The 24,583-nt window shown below is 26.7% G+C and overlaps 1 protein-coding gene across 1 annotated transcript; it reads right to left on the bottom strand.

Moving 5' to 3' along the window:
• Positions 1-3,324: 3,324 nt before the first annotated feature.
• LOC113557944 (putative inhibitor of apoptosis) lies at positions 3,325-9,938 on the bottom strand. The gene is made up of 7 exons (XM_026963482.1): positions 9,912-9,938; positions 5,906-6,121; positions 5,624-5,846; positions 5,338-5,550; positions 5,078-5,271; positions 4,934-5,010; positions 3,325-3,796 (listed from the first exon to the last, which is right to left on the bottom strand). Exons 1-7 carry the CDS (start codon positions 9,936-9,938, stop codon positions 3,325-3,327), a joined length of 1,422 nt encoding a protein of 473 aa, XP_026819283.1.
• Positions 9,939-24,583: the final 14,645 nt, after the last annotated feature.

Genomic DNA, 24,583 nt, shown 5'->3' with positions numbered 1-24,583 from the left:
AAATGCTCCACAAAAAAGTGTGGTAGTAGAAATGTTGGCATTTTATGCAGTTCAACATGTCATGACAGTTTGTCACGTTGCAATAAATAGAACAATTTTCGCCGTTGTTTTAAAATAATAATTTTTGTATGGCAAAATAATCGTAATTTAAATTAATAATACAGGTATAATATTGTTCAATAATAATAATCATAATTAATACAAGTAATTGTTAATATTTATAACTAAACATATCTTTTCTTTACGTGACCTATGTCAACATTAGCCAAAACCGTGTTGTGTATGTCAACATTGACCAAAATCCTAATGTAAATGTCAACATCCACTAGTACATGTCTATATTATTTTAATTTTTCAACATTCACCAATTTAGTAGGTGTATCGCATGGGCGGATAGGTAAGTTTTGGCCTACCGGGAAATATTTATAAGGGCCTCTTAGTATACATAATGAAAAATATATTTATGTATATAGAGGTATTTTTTTAAATATATTATTTTTAAGCAAACAATCCTTTGTCACTTCTGTTGGAAAATAAATTTCAAAAAATCTATTAAAATATTATATTACAGAATTTATAATGTATAACTTTTACCTAAGCCCTAAGGTAGTCCAAATAACACTTTATTCTTATGATTTTTTTGAATTTTCATGTTCACTTATACGAGTATAAACATATTTCCAATCGATAAACCTTTCGGAAAATAGACCAATTTCATCACCATAACAGATAAAAATACAATAAAATGAAGCTTTATGTTTGAAACTATAAGATACCCATTTACGATTCCCACCATCATTTCGATTAAAAGCTTTTGTTGGTGATGTAAAAGGAACAATAATCCACATTCTTCGGTTGAATATGATAGAATAACCAAAATTTTGAAAAATGTGCAAGTGTTGGTTTTTTAGAATAGTTTTTAGATAATGCTAAAAAAAAAAATAAGAAACTTAATAACATTTGTTACAATATTAAATATTATCGTTAAGCTATTGTGTATAAAAAATTGTACCACTATTGAGTTCATTCAATTGATTTTATGAATAAAAAATGAATTGCCGTTTCAATAAAATGAAAATGGTGAAACGATTAAATGAAAATAGATCAACTATGAACAAAAACCCTAACGGTCGACTGTAAACAGCGGCGGTTTACGAACGAAGGCAATACGAGTAAACGACGCGGTGTGCTTATTATAAGATTAACATTGCCTATTGGCATGTGTGCGAGTTTCTAATGTCTCTATAGAAATATCTATGATATGAGTGATATGACTATATTCCATACGGTTGTATACACTTCAATACTTGTATTTTATATAAAACGTAATACAACTGATACGTATACAAACAATAACGTCAATAACCGCCTGTCTACAATTGTCTACTGTCTATACTCTATATTATAGGTAGTGTACACTATGATTGTATTATAACTGTTTTCCGCTTTACCAAATGATAATAGTATTTATTTTTTTATTAATTTTGACGAAGCTGGGCTACCTTTTCTCGTCTATTACCTATCTGCACTTACCGGATTACCTTTCTTGCGTAAGAAATTTCATTTCAACGGTTATTACTAAAGCATGGATTTTCGTGTATTATAAACTTTATACTACTAAATAGGTACTATAGTATTTTTGATTACAATAGCATATTTTGAAAGTTTATGGGAAATAAGCACTTCAGTAAATATGTTTAGTGAATCCAGGTCAATGTTTTAGTTAAGCTGTGAATTTGGCTGCATACTAGTTGCGGTCGTGGTTGATTTTTGAGATATATGCACGCATAACAGACAACAGTTGCGGTCACAGCAAAGACTAAGCTATTACGGTGATAATAAAATGAGTTAAAAAATTTAGAATTGAAATTACATATTAGTAGTTACTAAATCAGTATGATATTACAATAACGAGTACTTACAATTTAATTTGAAATACTAGACTATTGGAGTGACTTATGAAGTCTATTGACTATTCAATTTATTGATTAACTCACTTATAGAAGACTTCCCAACATAATATTTGCACGGTGCTTTAAGTATATTTTCACATCAAAAGGACAGCTAGTGCAATTACCTCAGTAATTATTACTGTTTTTGATGTTGTGTGTTATTAGACAATGACGACCGTGAAAAAAAGGTTACATACTTTTTTTATTAAGTGACATTTTCCATCCTTCATATGGGTACACATTTAAAAACATTTATGATTTCAATATTTATTTTTACCCATATTTAAATCAAAAAAAAAGACAATATATATACAATTATATGAAACAATTTCCAAGCGTTGTGTTTCATAAAAAAAAATAACAAGTAGTATTAAATCATTCATGTTAAATATTGCGGACTATTTGCAGAGTAGATATCATGTATCTGCAAAGAAAATAAGTCCGATCGTGTTAACTACATGTCATTTTATTTTCACTAATGCTTTATTTATTGTTATATCTTTTTTCTATAAATATAAAATATTATGCAAGTATGTACATTCAATGACAAAATGGTAAATAACCTCCATCATCGAGTATAATATATTAATGTAGGTATTATATTAAATGACCAAAATGAATAAAGTCAATATAGACAGTGAAATAAATAAATAATAACATTACTAACTATCCACTGACATAAATTATAATATGAACTGCATGAAAAATTAATGTTATCGACCACATTGTTTATTTTGTTGTTTTTCTCGTAATGTAATACCTATATACATCACTTAATATTATACGTGCATATAAATAAACAATTAGTATTTTTGAAATCAGTTATTTAACACATTAAAATTTCAAATAATAAATCATCTTAAACTGTTAAATATTTGAATATTTGAGGGAGTTTATCGACATTTAAAATGAAAATTATTTTAGAAAAATTATTATGGTTTTACACTTTATGTATTTTTTTTTTAATCGTGTAATGAAAACATATAAGAGAAATGGATTTTCAACTAAAAAACAATTTTTAGTTTTAACAAAATTTGTAAATATTTAAAATCCAAACACATGTAAGATACAAAAATGTGAATATGGAATTTTCAGATTTTATAATTGTAAAAAAAACCTGGTGAGGTATTCTATATACATTTTTATTTTATTTTATCATAAACAAAATTTTAATGATACACGTTAAATAAACACATTAAAAATTTAAAAAAAAGTTATATTAAGTAATTTACTTATGCATTGAATATAAACACTAGTTAATATTCAATTTTTTATTTCATCACAGACAAAAATTTTATAATACATTTATTTAATAAATTAGCAAACTTGTATTTAATTGTATAAGCACATTACAGTATATTCTATGAAAATCTTAAAAATATAATTTAATGAAGGAAAAAACATCTTCTCTACATATAAGGCACTTATCTATTTGTTCTGCACATTTGTCACAAGAGTAGACATGCCTACATGGTAAAAATGCTGTTGTCATTCCCTCTTTATGACAAACTTTACAAAGCATTGGGTTAATTGTGTTGTTGGTTGACATTTTAGCACTGTTTGGTATCAGTTTGAGGTATTTATATTTTTTTATATCCTTGCATAAATAAACTTTCATTAACCTGAAGGATAGATCTCTACACACAGCACATCGTATGAAGGTTAATGAGCATTGAATGCAAGAAATGGTATGACCGCAAGGAATAACAGCAATTTGGATTTCTTCCTTATAGCAAATTTTGCATAGCATGCTATCTGGTAATACATTAGGGTCTAGCTTTTGAAAACAATGCTCTTGAATTTTATTGGATGACAGTTTGGTAACTTGTATTCTGTTAAAATGCCTGTAAAAACCAACAAAAACATTTTAATGCTAAAAAATAATTACAAAACTAAATTTTTTATGGTGATGTTAAATTAATTTTGAGCATTGTGATGCATCAAGTAATGATATCTGGTATAATTAATAGCACATACTAAGTAAAAAAAAAATTAGTATGCACATTGCATGAGTTGACTACTTTAAAACATAATTTAATACAATTTTCCTAATCGTAGGTTGATGTAGGTGGATGTGTTTTATATCTTGCAAATTCAAACTGTATTTATCTCCTAACATAAACTCACTTTTCCATTCATTGCATTTAAATTAATCAAAATCATTAGTTAATGATGTTAAACGTTAGTATATAAAACAATCACTCAAAATATAATGTTCAAAACCTCAATTCAAAATGTACAGTTAGATTAGCCAATACTATCATTGCCACCTCTAAATCTTTTATTCTGTCTATGTTCAACAAGCCATGTAGTGCCAACTAGTATTGATTTAAAACGTTGCAAGTGTTATCCCGTCAACTTGTAATACAGTGTAATATAATCATTATCTATTCACTTTAAAATAAAACCATTTTCAATGATAAATATCAACTAAAAATTTAATCGTTGATCTAATCTTAGTATGACTTATAAATATTTAAAGAATTGATGTTTAAACAAATGTTAACAGTTACTATATAATTACTCTTGTTTAGAAGTGTTTCTACTTTGGCCATTTAAAAAAAAATATATGATATATAAGTAATATTAAATATTATTTAATAGAAAAATGTTAAAAAATGCAATGAAAATGTACTGTGGGTTTTTGTTAAAATTATTGAAACCATTTTAATGTATTGAAATCTATAATAAAATAACTACAAAAGTGTAAAAATGGAAATTTTAAGATATAATACCTCAAATTATGATGTTTCTGCCAATAAGAAAATAAGAATCTTGATTAAAACAAATAAGGAAAAATTGTAATCAGTGTTGTAGTAATATAACGCAAGGATGAAATATAATTATATCTTTCAATGTCTTAAAATAAATTCTAAGTTCTAATTAATGTTAGATTTATTGAACAAATAGCAATTATATATTATAATTAAAATTAAAATGTATTTTTTATTAAATAGTTTTATTGATTCAATAAAACATACTTTTTTGTTGACTGTATTTTCATATTATGCCCGATAATAAGTGTATTTCTTTTTGCAGCAATCAACTTGAATAATTCCTACAAATAATAAAGTTTAAGGTAAATTTCTTTTATTGTTTCTGATATAAAATAATTATTAAATTACCAGTTGATTGGATTTTATGATATCTCTTTCCACGGCATGTACCATGTCACCAAAGCTTTTGCCTTTCTTTAATAATAAATAACTACAACTTTTTGACCATTTGGCGTGTACTACCCATGGTTCTTCGTTTTCATTCCGGTCACTTCGAGTATCACTGCAGTAGAAACAAGTTATAGTATCAGAATAACCATTGCCTAAAAACATATTTAAACATTAAAATGAAAGATCAATTATAGTTATAAATATTATTATCATTTAACCTGAATAAAAATATCCAGCTTCGCATAAAGTATTAATATCGTGTTGCAATGGTACCAAACACCTATTAAATGAATCCAGCCGTTTATCAAAGTCAATCATTTTTTGATGAAATAGAGGTTTTAAGAATAGAATAATACCTTCAGAATCTAACCGATCTTCAATATTTTTTACCTCTATACTAGATCGGTATATTCCAGACTTAACAACATAATCTAAAAATTTTGGTTATAATAATTATGTTATTACACGCAAGTAATAAAAATATTAAATTTATTTGATATTTACTTTTGTATACAATAACATATGGACATTGTGGAGACTGAAAAGCATGTTTATCAAATGGAATATCTTGCTGCTGCCAATTACCAAATTCTGTCATGCATAATAAACATTTTACACGATCTTGAACGCCCGTGTAAAAATAACCAGCTTCGGCCATTTCATAAGGTCTTAAAAAGTTAACACGCCAATTACTGAATGTTAACATACGACCTTTAAAGAACTTCATCTGTAAAGTAAAATAAGGATTAATTACAAAGACATTAAAGTTATTTGATATTTACTTACGGTGAACATTACAAATGAACATTCTCGCGATAGACGAATATGTTCACGTAACGGACTATCGCCCGGTTGCCAATCAAAAAATAGTTTTTTGCAAAAATGACATGTCACTTGATCTCCAATACCAGTGTAACGAAAATTAGCTTGGGCCATTTCAAAAGGTGTTAAAAAAGTTAAAGTCCACCTTTCATCAAAAGTTCTCAAGAGAGTTTCAGACATCTATAAAGAAAAACATAAATATCAATTAGTCGGTATTTAAAAAATAAATGCTTTCATACCTATACTTACCAAGTGGGGGTATAGTACTACATGAAAAAAATATCTAAATATATATATTATAATATGTGTTAGTTGCTACTTTAATTACAGGAATAAAATACTTTTTTTTAAATTAAATATTGACTATTAACTGTTTAAAAAAATCAATCTGTATACATTTATAATCCAATAAATTTTAAATTTCAAGTATATAAATGTGTATATATATACCTTACGTAATTATTACTGTTATTATTAATTTTACTTATTATATTATATGTTAAAAGGGACATTAAAATGTTTTTATGTATATTGTATGTATTTAAACTTTAAACTAAATAATTCTTATCAATTTATAAATTGATTATATTTGTTTAGAAAAAAAAGCATAATTAAATATAGATCAAACTATAGATACATGGATATTTGTTAAGTATTAATTGCAAGGTGCACATCTTCTTCGCATTTTTTTTATAAAAGATTTAAAAGTTTCAAACATTAGGAATAAAAAAATTAAAATTAACTACAGTACAACCTCTATAGTCCGTCACCTTCGTGACTGGGGGTGTGATCGGAACGCGAAAAAAGTAGGATTATCAGAATATACAGAACCCTGATAAGGGAAATATTAAACTAGCAATTAATTGTATATATCTACTATAAATTGGAAAATTCAAATGTATTCATATCGATAATACTATGGTCGGATCAACCGGAGTGGCGGACCAGCCGAGGGCGGGCGAGAGGGGTTCTACTGTAATTCATAATGGGTATCCTACTGCTGTAACATTCCGTGATACAAAATGTGGCCGGCGATCGTCACGAAGGGCACAACCAGCCGTTTCACATTAATGGATATCAAAAACACATGATATGCCATGCGCCTATTGTGTAAACATCGCAACGACGCGGCGCAGTTTGAGAGCCCATAGCTACGCCGGTCGAAGTAGGCGGGCGGGTATCAGGGACCATACCGTCCAGTTTTCGTGGTGCAGTCGGTGCAGACCTTAAGAAGACACGCCAGCGTAGTATTTGTTGTCTTTCTCTAACCCACGCGCAACATGGCAAATTTTACTTTCACAAAAATGACTATAACCATATTAATTTCTCAAATTAGAGTGAAATGACCTATTATAGAATTTAAAGTTAAGAACATTATCTAGGGCATCTCATAAGCGTTTTATTATATTTTTATTTTAAAACGAGTTATGAGTAATTTAAAATTTAAATTGTTTATACATCTTAAAGAACTCATAACTCGCTTTAAAATAAAAATATAATAAAACGCTTTATAGATGCCCTAGATAATGTTCTTAATTTTAAATTCTATAACAGGTCATTTCACTCTAATTTGAGAAATTAATATGGTTATAGTCATTTTTGTGAAAGTAAAATTTGCCATGTTGCGCGTGGGTTAGAGAGAGACAACAAATACTACGCTGGCATCCTCTTAACATGTATGTACATAATTGTAACATACTAAATTCTGTTTTAATTCGAAACCAAAACGATCGAAGAACATAATCGAAAACTGTTATAAATTATTTTTAAACAAATAAAATAAAAGGAGAATACCTTACCTTGTAAGCAACACAACCTGTTTTGTATTAAAATTTGGGGTGAAAATACGTCGTCGAACAATAACCTCGTGTATTGGGAACGCCGTACGAAGCCTGAGCTGCCTGACTACAGTGACTGTAAAATATCTAAAACGTATCTTTTCGAAACGCCGAGTACCACACGCCGCCCCTTCACCCACAGCGCTGATTCCAGTTAGCAGACGTTTTTGAAATTATGTATACTGTTGATAATATGTGTACTACCGCTTACTGGTTTACAAAAATGTGGTTTGATATATATGAGCACGTCTCCTTTGCACCTGCCTATGCTGACGTGTTGTAGCTATACAATTTCGATTGGATCGATTTTAAATATCAAAATAATGTAATAATGTAAGCCAACAAAGTTAAGAACTACAGTCTACAATATAGGTAAAATGAAATAATAAAATATTTTTGAGCGGGTTAACAAAAAAAAACATTGGTCATTAATTCATAATGAAATATAACAATTTATAAAAAAAACAGCTAGGTTAAGCGTTGGTATTGAGACCAATACAAGACAGCCCGATCGCATTTATACGTTAATATACAGTTTATTAGCTTATAAATTATAATTTAATATTTTTATTTATATAAGTTTCAGACAGAAACGAAAAGCCTCTTCGTCTTCGTAGTCCAATTATATATGTACACTTGTGGTTTTTTTTTTAAATAATTTTTATATATTAAATGATTATAAGTATTTATATTTTTTTATAATTTAATTATTTTTAATTTTTATAATTTTTATTCAGAAAAAATTATATGGATTTTATTATCGAAAAATATTCTGATAGGTATAGCCTACAAAAGCTTTTTGTAATATTGAAGCGCAAAAAATACAAAAACTTTACAAATATTTTTGATTTAACTACAGTTAATGATATATTATTATATTAACAAAGTTCTTAAAGATTTATTTTTTCTTATGCTTATTTATGTTAAAATGTTAAGAATGTTTTTTTACGCATCGATTGTTAGTTTGTTACGATGAGCATTTTTAAGTGATGCCTCAAAACCTAAATATTATTATTATTAACATCAAACATATTACATAGACAAGTTAAATATAAAATTTTGATACTCCCCGTAGGTAATGATTGAGGTGGGAGTAGGGAGTCTTACTCTACTTTTTGAATAAAATGATACATATTATGTAAAACAATACAGTCATAATTAATGTAATATATAAATTAAGGAATAACCTAATTTTTCTTCTATTATATATTATTATTGACATAATCAATATTTACATAATATTTTCAAATAGAGGAAATGAAAAACTGTAGTACAAAATTAAACTATACAATTACTTAATAAATTTATTACCTACTTTATATAATAAATAAATCAGTATCTACTTGGTCTATAAGACAAATCTTTTACCTACAATGAAGACTTCTATACTAACTGTTTTTGTATAGTGCATAAATGCATAATAATACGAAACTGTGAAACTATAGGTTCAATCATTCTATCGTGATTATTGTAATATTATTATATAATATCGAACATTAAAAATATTTTATGTAAATAGCAAGCAAAGCGAGTGTACTTACACTGATCAAAACGATCGAAGAACATAATCGAATGATTAATCATTGATTAATATACAACACTATTATTAACTATCGCGATATAAATACTAAATCATAATATTTTGTATTTATATAATGTGATTTTGATAGTTATTTATATGTTTAATACATTAATATTTAATATTATATAAGTACTAATAATTTTTAAAATGTTAATAATATTCCTATAATTTTAATTATAAAAAAACTGTATATTTGAACACAAAAATTAAAACAAATATTCAATACCCATACACAGTAAAATATAATAAAATAAAGCCCTAGCTGTATTTAATATAAAAAAAGTATTTTATAGATTAAACAATTTCTTATACAATAAGTATTATTATAAATATTAATAAAAATTTGTATATTATTTAAGGTATTGGCTAATAAAATTAACAATTGTAATTAAGTTTTGATAGTGTAATACAAGCTTTATTTCATAGTAATATAATATATAATATATAATAACTATATAACATTATAATATAATATTTGTTACCCATACAAAATTATTCTAAATATTTCTGAAAATTCTATTTTTATTAACCAATTTAAATTATAGTATACGTGAAACTCGTCTTTTAATTCACTCATTTTGCTTTAAATTATGAATATGACAAAATATACTTTTATTTGGTTTTCTACTTAGTTATACTACTGTATAATATTCGGAGTAGCTGGACAATTAGCACTGAAACTTTATTCATACGTCATATATTTTACTCGTATACTAAATTAATAAATAATTTACTGAAAATATAGATGTCCCACACACAGAGTTATTATTATACTTTATGTATATTGTATACTATACAAACCACTACAAGTCTAAAAATCATGTATAATCGAAAATATCGCTAATCGAATTGTACATTCATCCGTAAAATTAAAACAAAACCATCGATATTTATATAATATATTAATATTATTTTTGTATTAGAAATTTAGTGGAATTAATTAATAAATATATTCGCCAAGGTTCGTGGTTATTATTAATTTTTAGTCGGTAGTCACGAATTATTACTTGATGATGACTGCGTCTATAGTTGTGTACCTACACCACACCTACTAGATGATCGTTGCTGCTCGCGAACCATAACTATTATAAGGGAAGTGTACCATCTTATTGAATGCTGACTACCATGCATACATCAATATGTGTGTCGTGTGATGTAATGAATTACGAAGCTGGGGACGTATAACATATTAGGGTCAGTACTCAGAGAAAGAAAACACAAATAAATATCGAGTGAAAGAAACGATTCACAATAAAGCAAACATCGTACATTCGTACATGATTTTTAAAAAAAATCTATGGTGAAAAATAAACAAAAATACATTTAAACATCTCTTTTAATATTTCAATCATGTAAGATTACAAATAAAAGGCATGATCTACAAATGTTGTTGTCTCTATAGTTTGATGCCATTTCGAAAAATCTGGGTGGAAACGAGGAATATAAAAATTAAAACATTTCTCGACAAACGTATAATATACGTAATATAATATATTATATTATGTTTTATGAAAGTGCACTATAGTTTAAAATTTTAACCGTACATTTTTGGACATTATATACTTGTAATATACGAAAAAAGTATATGTATATAATATCATGACGATTTAACGCGTATTTTCGTGTCACTATAGAAAATATGGGTACCCGTACTCATCGACGAAAAATTCATAATATATAATAATAATCTTTATTCTTATAATAACAATATAAAATGTAGTATTACTGTAACGGTATTTTTTTTTATCCCTCTGAATTCTATGAACAAATGAACAATCCATAGTGAACATCGACTCAATAAGGTTTTCCGGATTTTCGTCTGTCGTTGGCCAGGACCCTATAATAATAAGGCCGGGGCTATACTTTCGTCCGTCAAACACTGTCAGTCTTATCATTAGACTTTTACCACCGAAGCTATTTTTAAGTGTCTATATACTTATCTTATTTATCGATGATTGTGCCAAATTCCACTTCATATTGTAACACATTTGCCATTTGGCATTTACGCTATGAAAGCGGGTAGGCCTACTGAAAATGTCACATCAAGCAAAAAAGTAAAAATAAATCCAGCTAGCAATATTGACGATAATATTAAATTTTAATCAAAATCGCATTGACGTAGGTACAAACATAAAAAAATTAAATAAATAGTAGTATTGTGAATATTTTAATACATAATTAAGATGCGCACTACACAGTCTATAACCGGATTCGGGCTCTAGGGCCCGAGCTCAGTTATTAGGCCGGGGCTATACACGGCGCATTCCGCCGCGTTTCCATTGAATTCAAGATTCATTGTCTTATATTGGAGTAGCTATAAACGACGGACGTAGTACACCGCGTTTTCAACCACGCAGGGGCGGCTCCAGAGACTTGTTTAGGGAGGCGGGCCTTAATTTTAATTTTTCTTATGAGTTATGATTATAGGTTTTTCATAATATACATAATACGTATATCACGTACATAACGTCATATCTACATACTTGTACGTATCTATGACAGTCGATGGTATATGTTTTTAGCTTATAATTTTTTTTCCACCAATATACAATTTTTTTAGAAATATAGGCCTGAGGGGGGGGGGATAGGGCCTCCTTCCTGGAGCCGCCTCTGCATCCGCGGAGGAAAACGCGGCAGAATACGCGGCGTTCGAAACCCCCGGCCTTAATAATTTTGTTTTGATTACTTCTATTACTGCTATGGTGCTGAAGAACCTAACCTGAAGTTGATAATGCTACTATTTCTGTGTAAATGCATACTTTAAGAGACCGCTACACCAGCACTTGTTTTCTATGTCTATCTACGACATAATATAGGAACAAAGATACTCAGCATGTTTTAATTTAAAATAATTTAAATTATTTTTAACCATTAATAATTTATTCAAAATAGTAAAAATATTAAAAACCTATCCGGTCAAAGCACAGGAAATACTCTTCTTTATAAAATATATAATAGGTGATTTTGCCCTAAACTGAACCAGAGAATCGTAATCGTGGAAATACGGAGTATTTTTGTTCCTATATTACGTGGGAGATAAGCAGAGAAAACAAATGCTGGTGTAGCGGCCCCTTAAAGTTTTATATTGCATTATTTTCAATATGAAAAAAATGGTTTCGTGCTGAAAGTTTGGAAATAGCTCAATCAATCGATAACTTTTTTCAATTGAACATAGAAAAGAGCAAATTTTTTATTGACCACTGTCCACTGACCACTATAAGGTATACCTATACTGCTATACTATAAATGTAATTGATATATTATTCAAACTTTATCTAATTGACTAACATAGTATCATCTCCTAAAATATACTCATTATCATACATAAATTGGGTAATTTGATTAACACACTTATTAATTCCGCACTACACAAAATTGTAATGGTTGACTAAGTTTAAATATTAATAATAAGTTATAAGTTATAACAATATCAGTACAACACATCATGACTTATGTATACGTTTTTATTTTCTAGGGTGTATTATTAGATATCAATTGTTATACAAAAATTAAGAAACATTCATAAAATATGGTTTAAATCAGGGCCGTAGCTACGAGGAGGGTTTAGCGGTTCAAACCCCCTGTTTAACAAAGTAGAAAATGTAAAAATTTCTAGTATATTCTAAAATTTAAAATTTTTCAAACCATTCTTTTTTTTAACTAAATAAATACTTTTTATAATATAGTACTTTATAATATAGTGCTCAAGGTGTATATTGATGGTGATATCACTGATATCTGTCACAATTTTATATTTACAGATCCATGAACTACTTTTTATTTAACGTTTTATAAAATATTTAGCATGACGTGTTGTTATAACTTATAAGTTATAATGCATTCAAATATTTTAAAAAAGTGTCTCACACAAATCACAGTTTTTCTGGAGTCGACTGCACTACTAACAATTAATGATAATAATAGTGAAATTGTTTCTTGATCATCTGAATTAGCACTTATTGGTATTGACCAAAATCAAGTAAGTATTTTTTATAAATTGGTTAAATTAATTTAATATTATACAGTATAATTATTAGTTATTACTAATTATTCATTTAACAGTATTTTTTAATGAAAAGTTGATATACATTTGCTAATAAATCAATGCAGTTCAAAATTTAAATGTAAAAAATCTCTTTATTTTATTTATGAAGTGCATACTGCATACTACATATTGCATATTTTTGTCTAGTGGCTGATATTAGAAAAAAAATTCCATGATAAAAAAGTCACAGGAAAAAAGTCTCCCGTTGCATATATAATATACGAAATATAAAATTATAATAAATTTATTAAAAATTAAAAAAAAAATATGTATTTAATATAGTTATAAATAATAACATTGCTTAAAAAACATAAGAAATATTTTTTTTTTTTTTATTTTAATCTATTTGTTTTAAAAAATTAGAAATATTTGCAGATTTGTCTCTGTTTCGTTATATTTGTACTGCAACTAGAAACTTTTCCGTTTACCCAAGTGACTATTTAGCTTACTATCTACAAAACTACATTTTTATTGCATTTCTATTTTTTTAAATAATAGATAATAGTTTATTAGTTTACTTTCTTAGCTTGCCAATGCATTTGGCTTAATATCTAAGCTTTTTTAAAGGTTATTGATTCTCGAAATAATAATTTTAGTTTGTTTATTAATAATTTGACTGACGAACAAAAACATCTAGTAATTTAAAATTTCCTATCAATGGAACTGGAGCCTGGTTTAAATTAAAACATTTTTATAGTTGTATAAAAGTTATTTCAAACAGCCTTTTTTGGAACAAAGTAGACTTCTATTTGAACACGAAACTGGGAGATTGTTATACGAATTCACGGACTCGCGGTATCTACATATTTGGTTTAAGTATATCAATACACGAAAAAGAAGAAATTAAATTGAATATATATATATATAGGTATGTATTCAATATATCTAAACTACAATACCTAATACAAATGATAGTTTAAATTTTATTTGATATAATAATATGGAAACTAAGTAAAATGCCTAATATTACAAATACCTATATGATGACAAATAAGATCAATTGTATAGTTAAGTACTTAGTCAATAGTCCACATATTGTTTACCTATTTGGCAGAACGTGTAAGTATACTTAAATAATTACAAATAAGTAACCACCATAATTTCGTAAATAAATAAATAATTTATGAACAATAAGTTGACTAAGTGTTTATTTTTACAATTGATCTTATATTTTGTCGTCATAGGTGTTGGTAATATATACTAATATTACAAAATGGCATTTTACTTAATTTCAATATTATATTACGTCTTTTAAAGATTTAATCATTACCTACTAAATGTAATGTCACTACAAGTCTACAAGCGTTTTTTTTTTTTTAAGTATATTAGCCTTTTTCTACACGGAGTTATAGCGAAGTGTTTTGATGTGATTTCATAGTATAAACTATATTTTTAATTCCTAAAATATCATCGGGTCATTTAATCTATTATTATAAGGTCAGCTCGCCCCTGACAATGTCTATAACATTTTGTAATTCATTATGCAATAACTTAGAAGGCCTTTCATAAAGATTTTCTCGTGCTTTTTTTTTTAAAGATATACTCAACGCCTGTCTGGTTAATATATTTACTTTTTCAGGCTCATGATTATGTTTCTTTCAATAATTATTTAATTTTCACTTTTATAAAAACATTCGCATGATGTCCTTTTTATACATAACCGTTGTTCGATATCATTTTTTAGACATATATAAAATGGATATTTAAAACCATCAAAAACATTTATACATTTGTCTTTTTCACTAAACTTATTATATATATTATTATTATATTATATTATATATATATATATATTAATATGTACCTATACTGTATAGTGTGGCATTATCAGTGTAGTTAATCGAATATTATTTTATTGCCAGAAATTACGTAATCCATATTATATTTGTACTGTATATATACTACGATAAGATATTTCTAAAGTTATACTTAAACCTAATCAGTGTATTTAAATTTGTAACGCATATTATTTTATTGCCAGAAAGTACGCAATCCATATTATTTATACATTTTAAATTTATAAAAATTAACATTAACCCTCCCCCTTCCGCCACCAACAAACCAGATTTAATATTACTAATTATTATTATTATCGACGTATTCTTTGAAGGCAAATCGACTGGTCAAATTAGTTTTGTTAACTTGTGTACTATATGTACACCATTAGTATTTAGTGTATATAGTAGATATTATTTAATCGATATTTAAGCATCTTAGTATCTTTCTATAATACTATTAATTATCTTATTAATCTCTCTTGTCTATCTGATTTAATGACTTAATTTATTATTTATACCTACTTAAATAAATCAATATTTATGAAAAATTATTGCGGAGAAATATAATCATTGAATACTGCACTAAAATACTAAATTGAACGAAAATATGTACAATCAATGATATTCGGTACTCTGGTACTTGCATTATTATTATTTTTAAGCTCACTGAGTAAATCGAAAACGTTACTTAGCATCAGAAATTATATTTCAATTATTTTACTAAGTACTACTTCATACTCATTATGTACTTCAGTACTTTCTCTCTCTCTCTCTTTCTCCCTCTATGTATGTATGTATGTATATATATAGGGGACAGAGGTGTCCAAAACTCCAAACTATGGTTACGATCTACTAAAAAATATATACCTACTTCACCTTTGAGGATCGATTTCCATAGATCATTTTTTTATTATTGAATAACTATAATTATTAAGAAATATATTTGCATAAAGTGTATATAAACATACAAAAACAAGTATTATAAACTAATTACTAATTACTAAAAATAATATAATAATAATACAACTCCGATTAATTTTCGTGCCCGTGGCCCTAAAAATAAATTCTAACATCATGATCGGCTTTGAAATTGTCCGCGATCGACTGTTTGGCCGCCCCTGATATAGAGTGATTCTTTTTGCTGCATCCAAGTTGGGCCCGAAAATTATACTAATTTTAAATTTTGTCCGAATTGGATCCGAGCGTATAAAATGCTGTGTTCGAATGTATAATTATTTTTATAAATTTAAAATGTATAAATAATATGGATTGCGTACTTTCTGGCAATAAAATAATATGCGTTACAAATTTAAATACACTGATTAGGTTTAAGTATAACTTTAGAAATATCTTATCGTAGTATATATACAGTACAAATATAATATGGATTACGTAATTTCTGGCAATAAAATAATATTCGATTAACTACACTGATAATGCCACACTATACAGTATAGGTACATATTAATATATATATATAATATAGTATAACTTTTATACAACTATAAAAATGTTTTAATTTAAACCAGGCTCCAGTTCCATTGATAGGAAATTTTAAATTACTAGATGCTTTTGTTCGTCAGTCAAATTATTAATAAACAAACTAAAATTATTATTTCGAGAATCAATAACCTTTAAAAAAGCTTAGATATTAAGCCAAATGCATTGGCAAGCTAAGAAAGTAAACTAATAAACTATTATCTATTATTTAAAAAAATAGAAATGCAATAAAAATGTAGTTTTGTAGATAGTAAGCTAAATAGTCACTTGGGTAAACGGAAAAGTTTCTAGTTGTAGTACAAATATAACGAAACAGAGACAAATCTGCAAATATTTCTAATTTTTTAAAACAAATAGATTAAAATAAAAAAATAAAAAATATTTCTTATGTTTTTTAAGCAATGTTATTATTTATAACTATATTAAATACATATTTTTTTTTTAATTTTTAATAAATTTATTATAATTTTACATGAATAATGTAAGATTGATTTATACAAATTTTTAATAATTTATATTTATCTCACAATCTTAAGAAGCTAATGAGACAGATAAATATATTTTTTAATTTTGATCCATTGATTATAATCTTACAACTATCAAGAAATGTTAACAATAAAGATTAAAACAATATATTATTTATAAAATATTTTTCAAAAACTGTTATTATATTATATTTTTGTAAGAAAAAGGCAAGCCGCGTGCGATAATAAAATATGCTGTATTATTATAAATGACCCATGTCTATTGACATAATCACAACAAATTTGGGATAGCTATATTGCTATAAATACATTAGTTGTTAAACTTCAAACACCATAATACACTAACAATTAATATTTATAAATATTATGTATTATATAATACTGTTATTAAAATAATTTCAATTGTAAAAGTTTTAGTTTTTACAAATGAACAAATTTCTGACCAAAAAATTTTGGCGCCCCCAACATACTGGCGCCCGGGCAGTTGTAGCCAGTGCTCCCGCTAAATGCGACCCTGTTTAGCCACGAAAAGTGATTTCACCAAATATAGTAGGTACTGCTCCGAATAAATGACTACGTATATTAGTTGCTCTGAATGTGGCTGTTAAAAATGATATCACGAACAATCGTTATTCCGATATTACTCCGAAAATATTGCTACAAACATCAGTTGCTCCACAAATATACAACTACGAAATAATAAGTTATAAACTAATAACCACGGTTGTAATTTGTAAATGTACACATGGCTAATATGCAGGACTTGGCCCCACACAAAAAAAAAATTGTATTTTAATTGATGTGTTAGATGCTAAATAATCCTTTATTAGTTATCCTAATATCCTATAATGAAATAAAATTATAAGCGTCATTTTGTCATGAGTTATAATCCAGTAAAATAAAATAATGTTGTTTGAAGAAATAATTTTCTAAAGTTAAACAACGACTCATTATTCGTGTATTTTATCCATTGAAAATATCGGATCTATCCGCAGAACATGATTAAATTATTATTAACAATTATTCAAATTAGTAATTGCTAATTAAGTACTGATACTTTATTGATATTACTAATGAAGTGATAACATTTAAATTTGTTTAGAATATATTCGAAACTCGATAGTAGTGTTTTTATTTTTATAAATTTATAATTTTGAATCGATGGTTACAATTATAATATACATATATTATGTACCTGATTGTTTTAATTTACTAATTTGTTTTAATAAAAATATTTTTAATTTTAGTAATAACTCAAATAAGTAGATTGTAGATGTTTAGTAATGTATTAAGTGTAGAAAAGTGAGTTTCTTTTATTAACTAGGTAATAGGTATTAACACAAATAACATAATATTTAGCAAAGGTAAATTAAAATATGTCTAATATGAAGTTGTTCTGAATTAGGTAAATAAAAAAAATAATTGGTAGGTATAATTTATTACAGGCTATAAGAAGAAATCTTATTTAATGTAAAATTATATTATTATTATTAATTATTTGTTTACGGATCGAGACTCGAGAGTCCAATAAAATTGAGCAGTAGTCGTTTGGGCAAAGGTAATCATTAAAGCAGAAGACTCGTATACGACGTATAACTATGATATGCTACAGCTTTTGCAATTATCATATTTGTATATATCATATAAATAACAAAGTACGAAACAAATACGTTTCATGCTTTCATAAAACCATATAGTTTTGAAATTTTATTTTTGCATATAAATGAATATTTTGAGTTTTTTTTTTGTATTTAGGGAATATTTTATATTTGTATATGCCATTTAATACATTTTGAGACTTTTTCAAGTATTTAACTTAAATTAATGTTTTCCACACCAAGAACTGACGTTTTTATTTCAAAAAATACAGACATATAGTCAATAATATGTTTGGATCAAAATTTATTTATTTTTAATTTTTTTCTTATAATATGGTTTTGACTGTTTTGGACGGGAACGTGTTTTTTCTATAATAAGACCTTGATGATCGCCGATAAGGCTATAATATTAATTTTTTGTAATAAATCTTATTAATAAATATTAAATAGAATCAAATATGTCATATTCGTTTACTACATTTACTATCTAACGTCGTATACTATACCCATATACCACTATATTTTAAATACTATTCATTTAAATTTTTATTAATACTTTTAGTTCGATAAAAAAAAAATTTAAGTGCATATTATAAGGTTTCTAAGTGCTTAAGTGCTTGAATATTTAGTGTTTTTTTAGAGCTATATAAGTCCTCTGCTCTAGTAATCACCGGACTTTCTTGGTAAATAATTTAGTAAATATGATTCTTTGTCCCCGTTGTTATAGGTTCTCTCTATGGTCGTTGCACCAAACCGACTCCGAACATAGAAACCTCCCCCCCCCAATAATTAAATTGTATCGGCTGTATCATCATTAGTCCCTTGTATGAATTTCTGTTCTTTATTCTACCATGAAACTTTCCCGAGCTAGTGCTGTCGTTTATTTTATTTGTCAATTATAATATATTAAGACAAACAGCCAATCACTGATGTATTTCAATAAATAAATATTTTTTTTGTAACTATATTTTCGTGTTTATCTAATAGACATTTAAATGCATATTTTACAATTTTTTATTGCATAAAAATCCTAGCCCTGGTTATAAGTTTATGAACGTAATCTATTCGGTTCTTTTGCGCGAAAAACAGTTGTATTTGCTAAATTTTACATTTGTATGTTGATTCTGCAAAAATATTAGTTTAACCAATGTATCGTAGGAAATATTTTTGAATAGCAACAGCAGTAATAAAAATATATTCCTTTTTAAATATATATGTATACAATTATTATTTATTGTATAATGATCATCATATTATTTTTAAGTATAGACGATTATCAATGTATTATAGTTTATAGTTAGTAATTACTAATTGTTATTGTAGTCATAGTTTATTTATGGTCATTAATAGTTTGTACTCCAATTTTTTTGCCAATTTGATCTCTTCTTATCCTATTTTGTTTCCACTATTTTCAAGCTTAAATAATTTTTATTATATTTAATTTTTCTGGTTGGTCATTTTCCATGTTTTTTTTTTTATGTAATCTTATTTTAAATATGGTCCTCAATTAAACGGGAAATGTGGTACCAGTCATTGTGTAATATTTTAATAGTAGTAATTTATACATTTCAATAAATATTATTGTTCGCGTCGTAAACGTTTTATTATAGTCCGTGAGTCCGGTTGCTTATGTAATATTGCGCGTACAACTTTATGTACACACATATATATATTTACATATACGAAAATATCTCTATCGAGTTAACAAAATATTGTAGGATTTTATAGTGCCAGTGCGTAAGAATAATATATAGTCTCTGTTGTGTAACGGATAATACAGTAGACGCCGCTTATGAGACTCACGGATATAAGGTTCAGTCGCTCATATTAGACTCAAAATCGTCTGGAACGTATCAAAATACATTAAAAAAAATCGGTTATAAGACTCAAATTTCGTAAAATAAATAGTAGAAAATAAACTTTTTTGATTATAATTTAAAAATAAATTGGTATTGAAAAATTAAATAATATTCGTGTTGATTATTTTTAGTTTCAGTTGGTTCCTTATAACGTATAATAATTGTTATCACAGATAAAAGTACACATTTATCGCAACGATTATCGTTATTATATTTTCGGGATATTAGAACAAAATAAAAAACAAACTAAAATTACAAATTTTTTCGAAAATAATTTTTCAAAATAAATTATAAATGCATTATACATACATCCTTTATAATATTTTATTAATGTATAATTTTTATATTTTTATATGTAATATTTACCCATTATAATTTTAGTTTTTTTTTATCAGGATTATTAAATTTATTCAATAATAAGTATGTAATATGTAATATGTGTTTAAGTATTAAAATTAAAGGAAAATATGTAACAAAATAAAATTTATAAATACGTAATTAATTTTTTTTTCCACTTCGCCTATAAGATTCATTCGGTTATAAGACTCACTTCCTGCTGGTCCCAAAGTGAGTGTTATAAGCGGCGTCTACTGTATTAAGGTATATTGCAAGGTATATAAATAGTACAATAATGAATTAAATACAACAAATAATAATATCTTACGGTCCTTCTGGCCCAACACGTAAAAATAATAATAATAACACTGTGGTCTTAAGCGATTATGTGACAATAATAAAAATAATTCACAATAATGCTTAGAACAAGTTTATATATAATATTTTCCTGTTTGGCACTACCGAATAATAATATAACATAATATAAAATAATAAATAATAATAACTCACAGATTAGTCGGTGCACTGCTGGCCAGCCGCTACCAGTTGCTATGATACATTTATATATAAAAAAAATCACATTTTCAATTTTGACTGTATGAGCTGTATATAATATTTAAAATAATAATTGTAGGTAAATTAGCTCGTTATAATGCAGTGTAATAATTAATATATATTTATTTGCGGAGTAAAATAATATAACAAAACAATAACCATATCGATATCGTAAGCATATGTCGTATCCTACACTCTCTACAGGGCAGAACACTTAATGTCTGTTTAAATTTATATAGTATGAGATTTTTGTAACGAGAATCGCTATAATCGATTAATTTATTATTTATTTTTGTATATTAATCTATTATCAATTAATAAAAAATAAAATAAGGACATTACAATAAAATACTTAAGGCGTATAGCGCACTGTGTTTTACGAACGACGATTTCTTGTTCGCACCCGCCTATGTGAACAATGGTGTTGTACTAAAGTTTTATAAGCAATTATATGAATAATAAATTAATAATATTATTATAGGTATATATTGTATAAACGTATTGAATATTATCTGTGTGTACGTGTATGTGTGTGGTGCCGATAACCGGCACAGGGCGTTCGAGGTGTCGTTATTTTTGCTACCGGTTATATAATTGTTTTTATCATATTATTATAATATATAATAATATAAGCTTTATAGTTTTGTTCTTTGGCGTCAACAATTATTGTTTAATAATCTACAACAATTTTTAAATATACTTTTATTGTGATTAATATTTAAAATTATATTTTTCACAATTTTAATATACCTGAAGTTTTTTTTTGTCGTTTATTTCTTATAGTTTGCACAATCGGTACAACAATTTTCTACAATAAGCACGATAGATGATAATTATTAGATATATATATATATATATACATATATAAGAAAAAGAAAGAAAGGTTTGATTGGCTGAATGAAGGAACTATTCAATAATATTACTTCATGGCGTGGGTGGGAGTGGTTTGTCGACTAGTCAACTAATAAGTCACGACACAGCTACGCTTTAAACGTCGGCCAGGGTCACCTGGGATTGTTAGGAAAGAGAGGTTTTGGATGAGAGGGTTTCGGCGATTTGCTAGTTTAAAATGAAAGCGTTAATATAGATTTTTAGTAACATTTTTGACTGTCGGCATGAGGAGGTACCTGTGGCGGGCATATGGAGGAAAGTATGAGCATAGAGTTGTATATGTGCGTAGTGTGTGAGTGATTAGATAACTTTTTTAGGCAGTTGGGAAGCGACTTCTGATGTAATGACTAACGAGGTCGTATCCTGGAGTTCTATAACGCGCAAATTTGTGGATTAGAAACTCAACTTAGCTGGGTCTAATGTGTTTTGGTGGAACATCCTTAGATCCTGAGCGGAGCGATGTACTTATTGATGCGTGTTTTTTTTTCCAAAGATTGAAGTTACAATAACAAAAGTATTTTTATTTAATGCATTGATGAATCGGTTTGACTTTTATTGGTCCACGTTATTTACTTACACACATAATAATGTTCAAAATTCATAAAATTTGTACACAAATTAACAAATTCAAATCTTTGTTTTTAACCTATAAATTAAAAGATCTGTAAAAGTTGTATGACTACTGTAACTTGTAAATAGTAATTAATAATTATTATTTATTAATACTAGTAATTATAACATACGCTTATCATTAAAAAACTACATTTATTAATATTAATACTAGTACTATATATTAATAGTTGCTTACTGCAACTGAATGTTAATTACCAATATTTCATAACAATTATAACATATTAAAAAAAAAATTAATAATATAATATACTATAAGATAAAAAAATATATTATTATTTGGAAGATGGGATTTTATTGGGATGTAATTTTTCTTTTATGAGTTTTATGTCTATATAATAATATAACGTAATTTTTTTTTTTTTTTTTTATTAAAGCTACCAATACAAAATTATTACAGCTTAACAATTACAACTAAAGATACATAAACAAATAACAATACAAGGTAAAGATACAATAGAAATACAAACAGTAAAAAAAACAATCAGTGATTAAAAAAAGATAAAAAATTATAATAAGTAAGATTGCTGAAAAAGAAAAGAAAGAAAAAAACATTAAACAAACGGTTGAGTAAATTTAAATCAATATAATTAAATCAAGAAAAACATAATATTTAACTATTATTATTTTTTTTATAATAATCAATAACAAATGTTGAAATGTGGTTGAATATGATTACAGTGATTAGTATTTTATTATTACGATGATTATAGTACATATAGGCTGTAGTATGCAAGTATACTTCTATAATGGTACAGGTAATAATACCTAATTGTTTCCTACAAAAAAGTTTCTATAGATCATACTTAGTTTGGAATGTTCATAAACGATAAAAAATATCACAATTTAATACACTTTTAATACTAAATATAACTCGAATAAACTAAGTAGTAAGTAGTAAATAATTTTAAATGTGAATAAATTATGTAAATTTTGTATTTCTTAAGTACCTAAGTCAGATTGAATACTGCGCAATAACATATTTGTGAAAAGAAGACTTGTTGTGGTCCTGTTTGGTTTTTATTTCAAATACTTAAGACTAGTCTAACTGAGTGGAATATAAAAAAAAATTGGCTTTGATCAAATGACATAGATTCAGTTCAACGTCGATTTATAGATCTATTAATTGTTTAAAAAAGAAAAATGCCTGGTCCAGTTAGCTCAACATTCTTAGCAACAGCAATCGATTGGATTCGGTTCAAAGTGTCAAATCATAAATTCAGTCTGGTTTTGTTTCAGTCTAAGCTCTGTTAACTCGTTCGGTCCAGTCCACGAAAACACGAACCGTGCAGAGCACTACCGCAGTACCTACCTGCAGTATATACCGCCGTTCCTGAACATACAACTATTTAGCCGTTTAATTATCGTACGCCTTTGCGGAGCTACACTGCCGTTGAAAACTGTGGTCCTACTGTCTCACACAACGCCACATCGATACCGAACATGATTATAAGTATTTGAATACATATTACATTTATTCGAATACTTTCACAAGTTTTTATAAGATTGAACATCGCCGACGTAAAAACTAAAAACGTTCTCTTC

The sequence above is a fragment of the Rhopalosiphum maidis genome, chromosome 3 (assembly GCF_003676215.2).
Source record: "Rhopalosiphum maidis isolate BTI-1 chromosome 3, ASM367621v3, whole genome shotgun sequence".
In the NCBI taxonomy this organism is placed as follows: domain Eukaryota; kingdom Metazoa; phylum Arthropoda; class Insecta; order Hemiptera; family Aphididae; genus Rhopalosiphum; species Rhopalosiphum maidis.
The sequence above is the reverse complement of the archived record's forward strand: the minus strand, read 5'-3'. Positions and strand labels throughout refer to the sequence as shown.

What these genes read in the sequence shown, in the direction of transcription:
- LOC113557944 (XM_026963482.1), bottom strand. Translation starts at nt 9,938, where the DNA reads ATGAGTGAATTAAAAGACGAGTTTCAC. An exon ending in AATTAAAAGACGAGTTTCAC is followed by an intron (nt 6,122 to 9,911) that starts GTATACTATAAT and finishes TTTTCTTTATAG; the next exon opens with ATGTCTGAAACTCTCTTGAG. An exon ending in GTTCATTTGTAATGTTCACC is followed by an intron (nt 5,847 to 5,905) that starts GTAAGTAAATAT and finishes TTTACTTTACAG; the next exon opens with ATGAAGTTCTTTAAAGGTCG.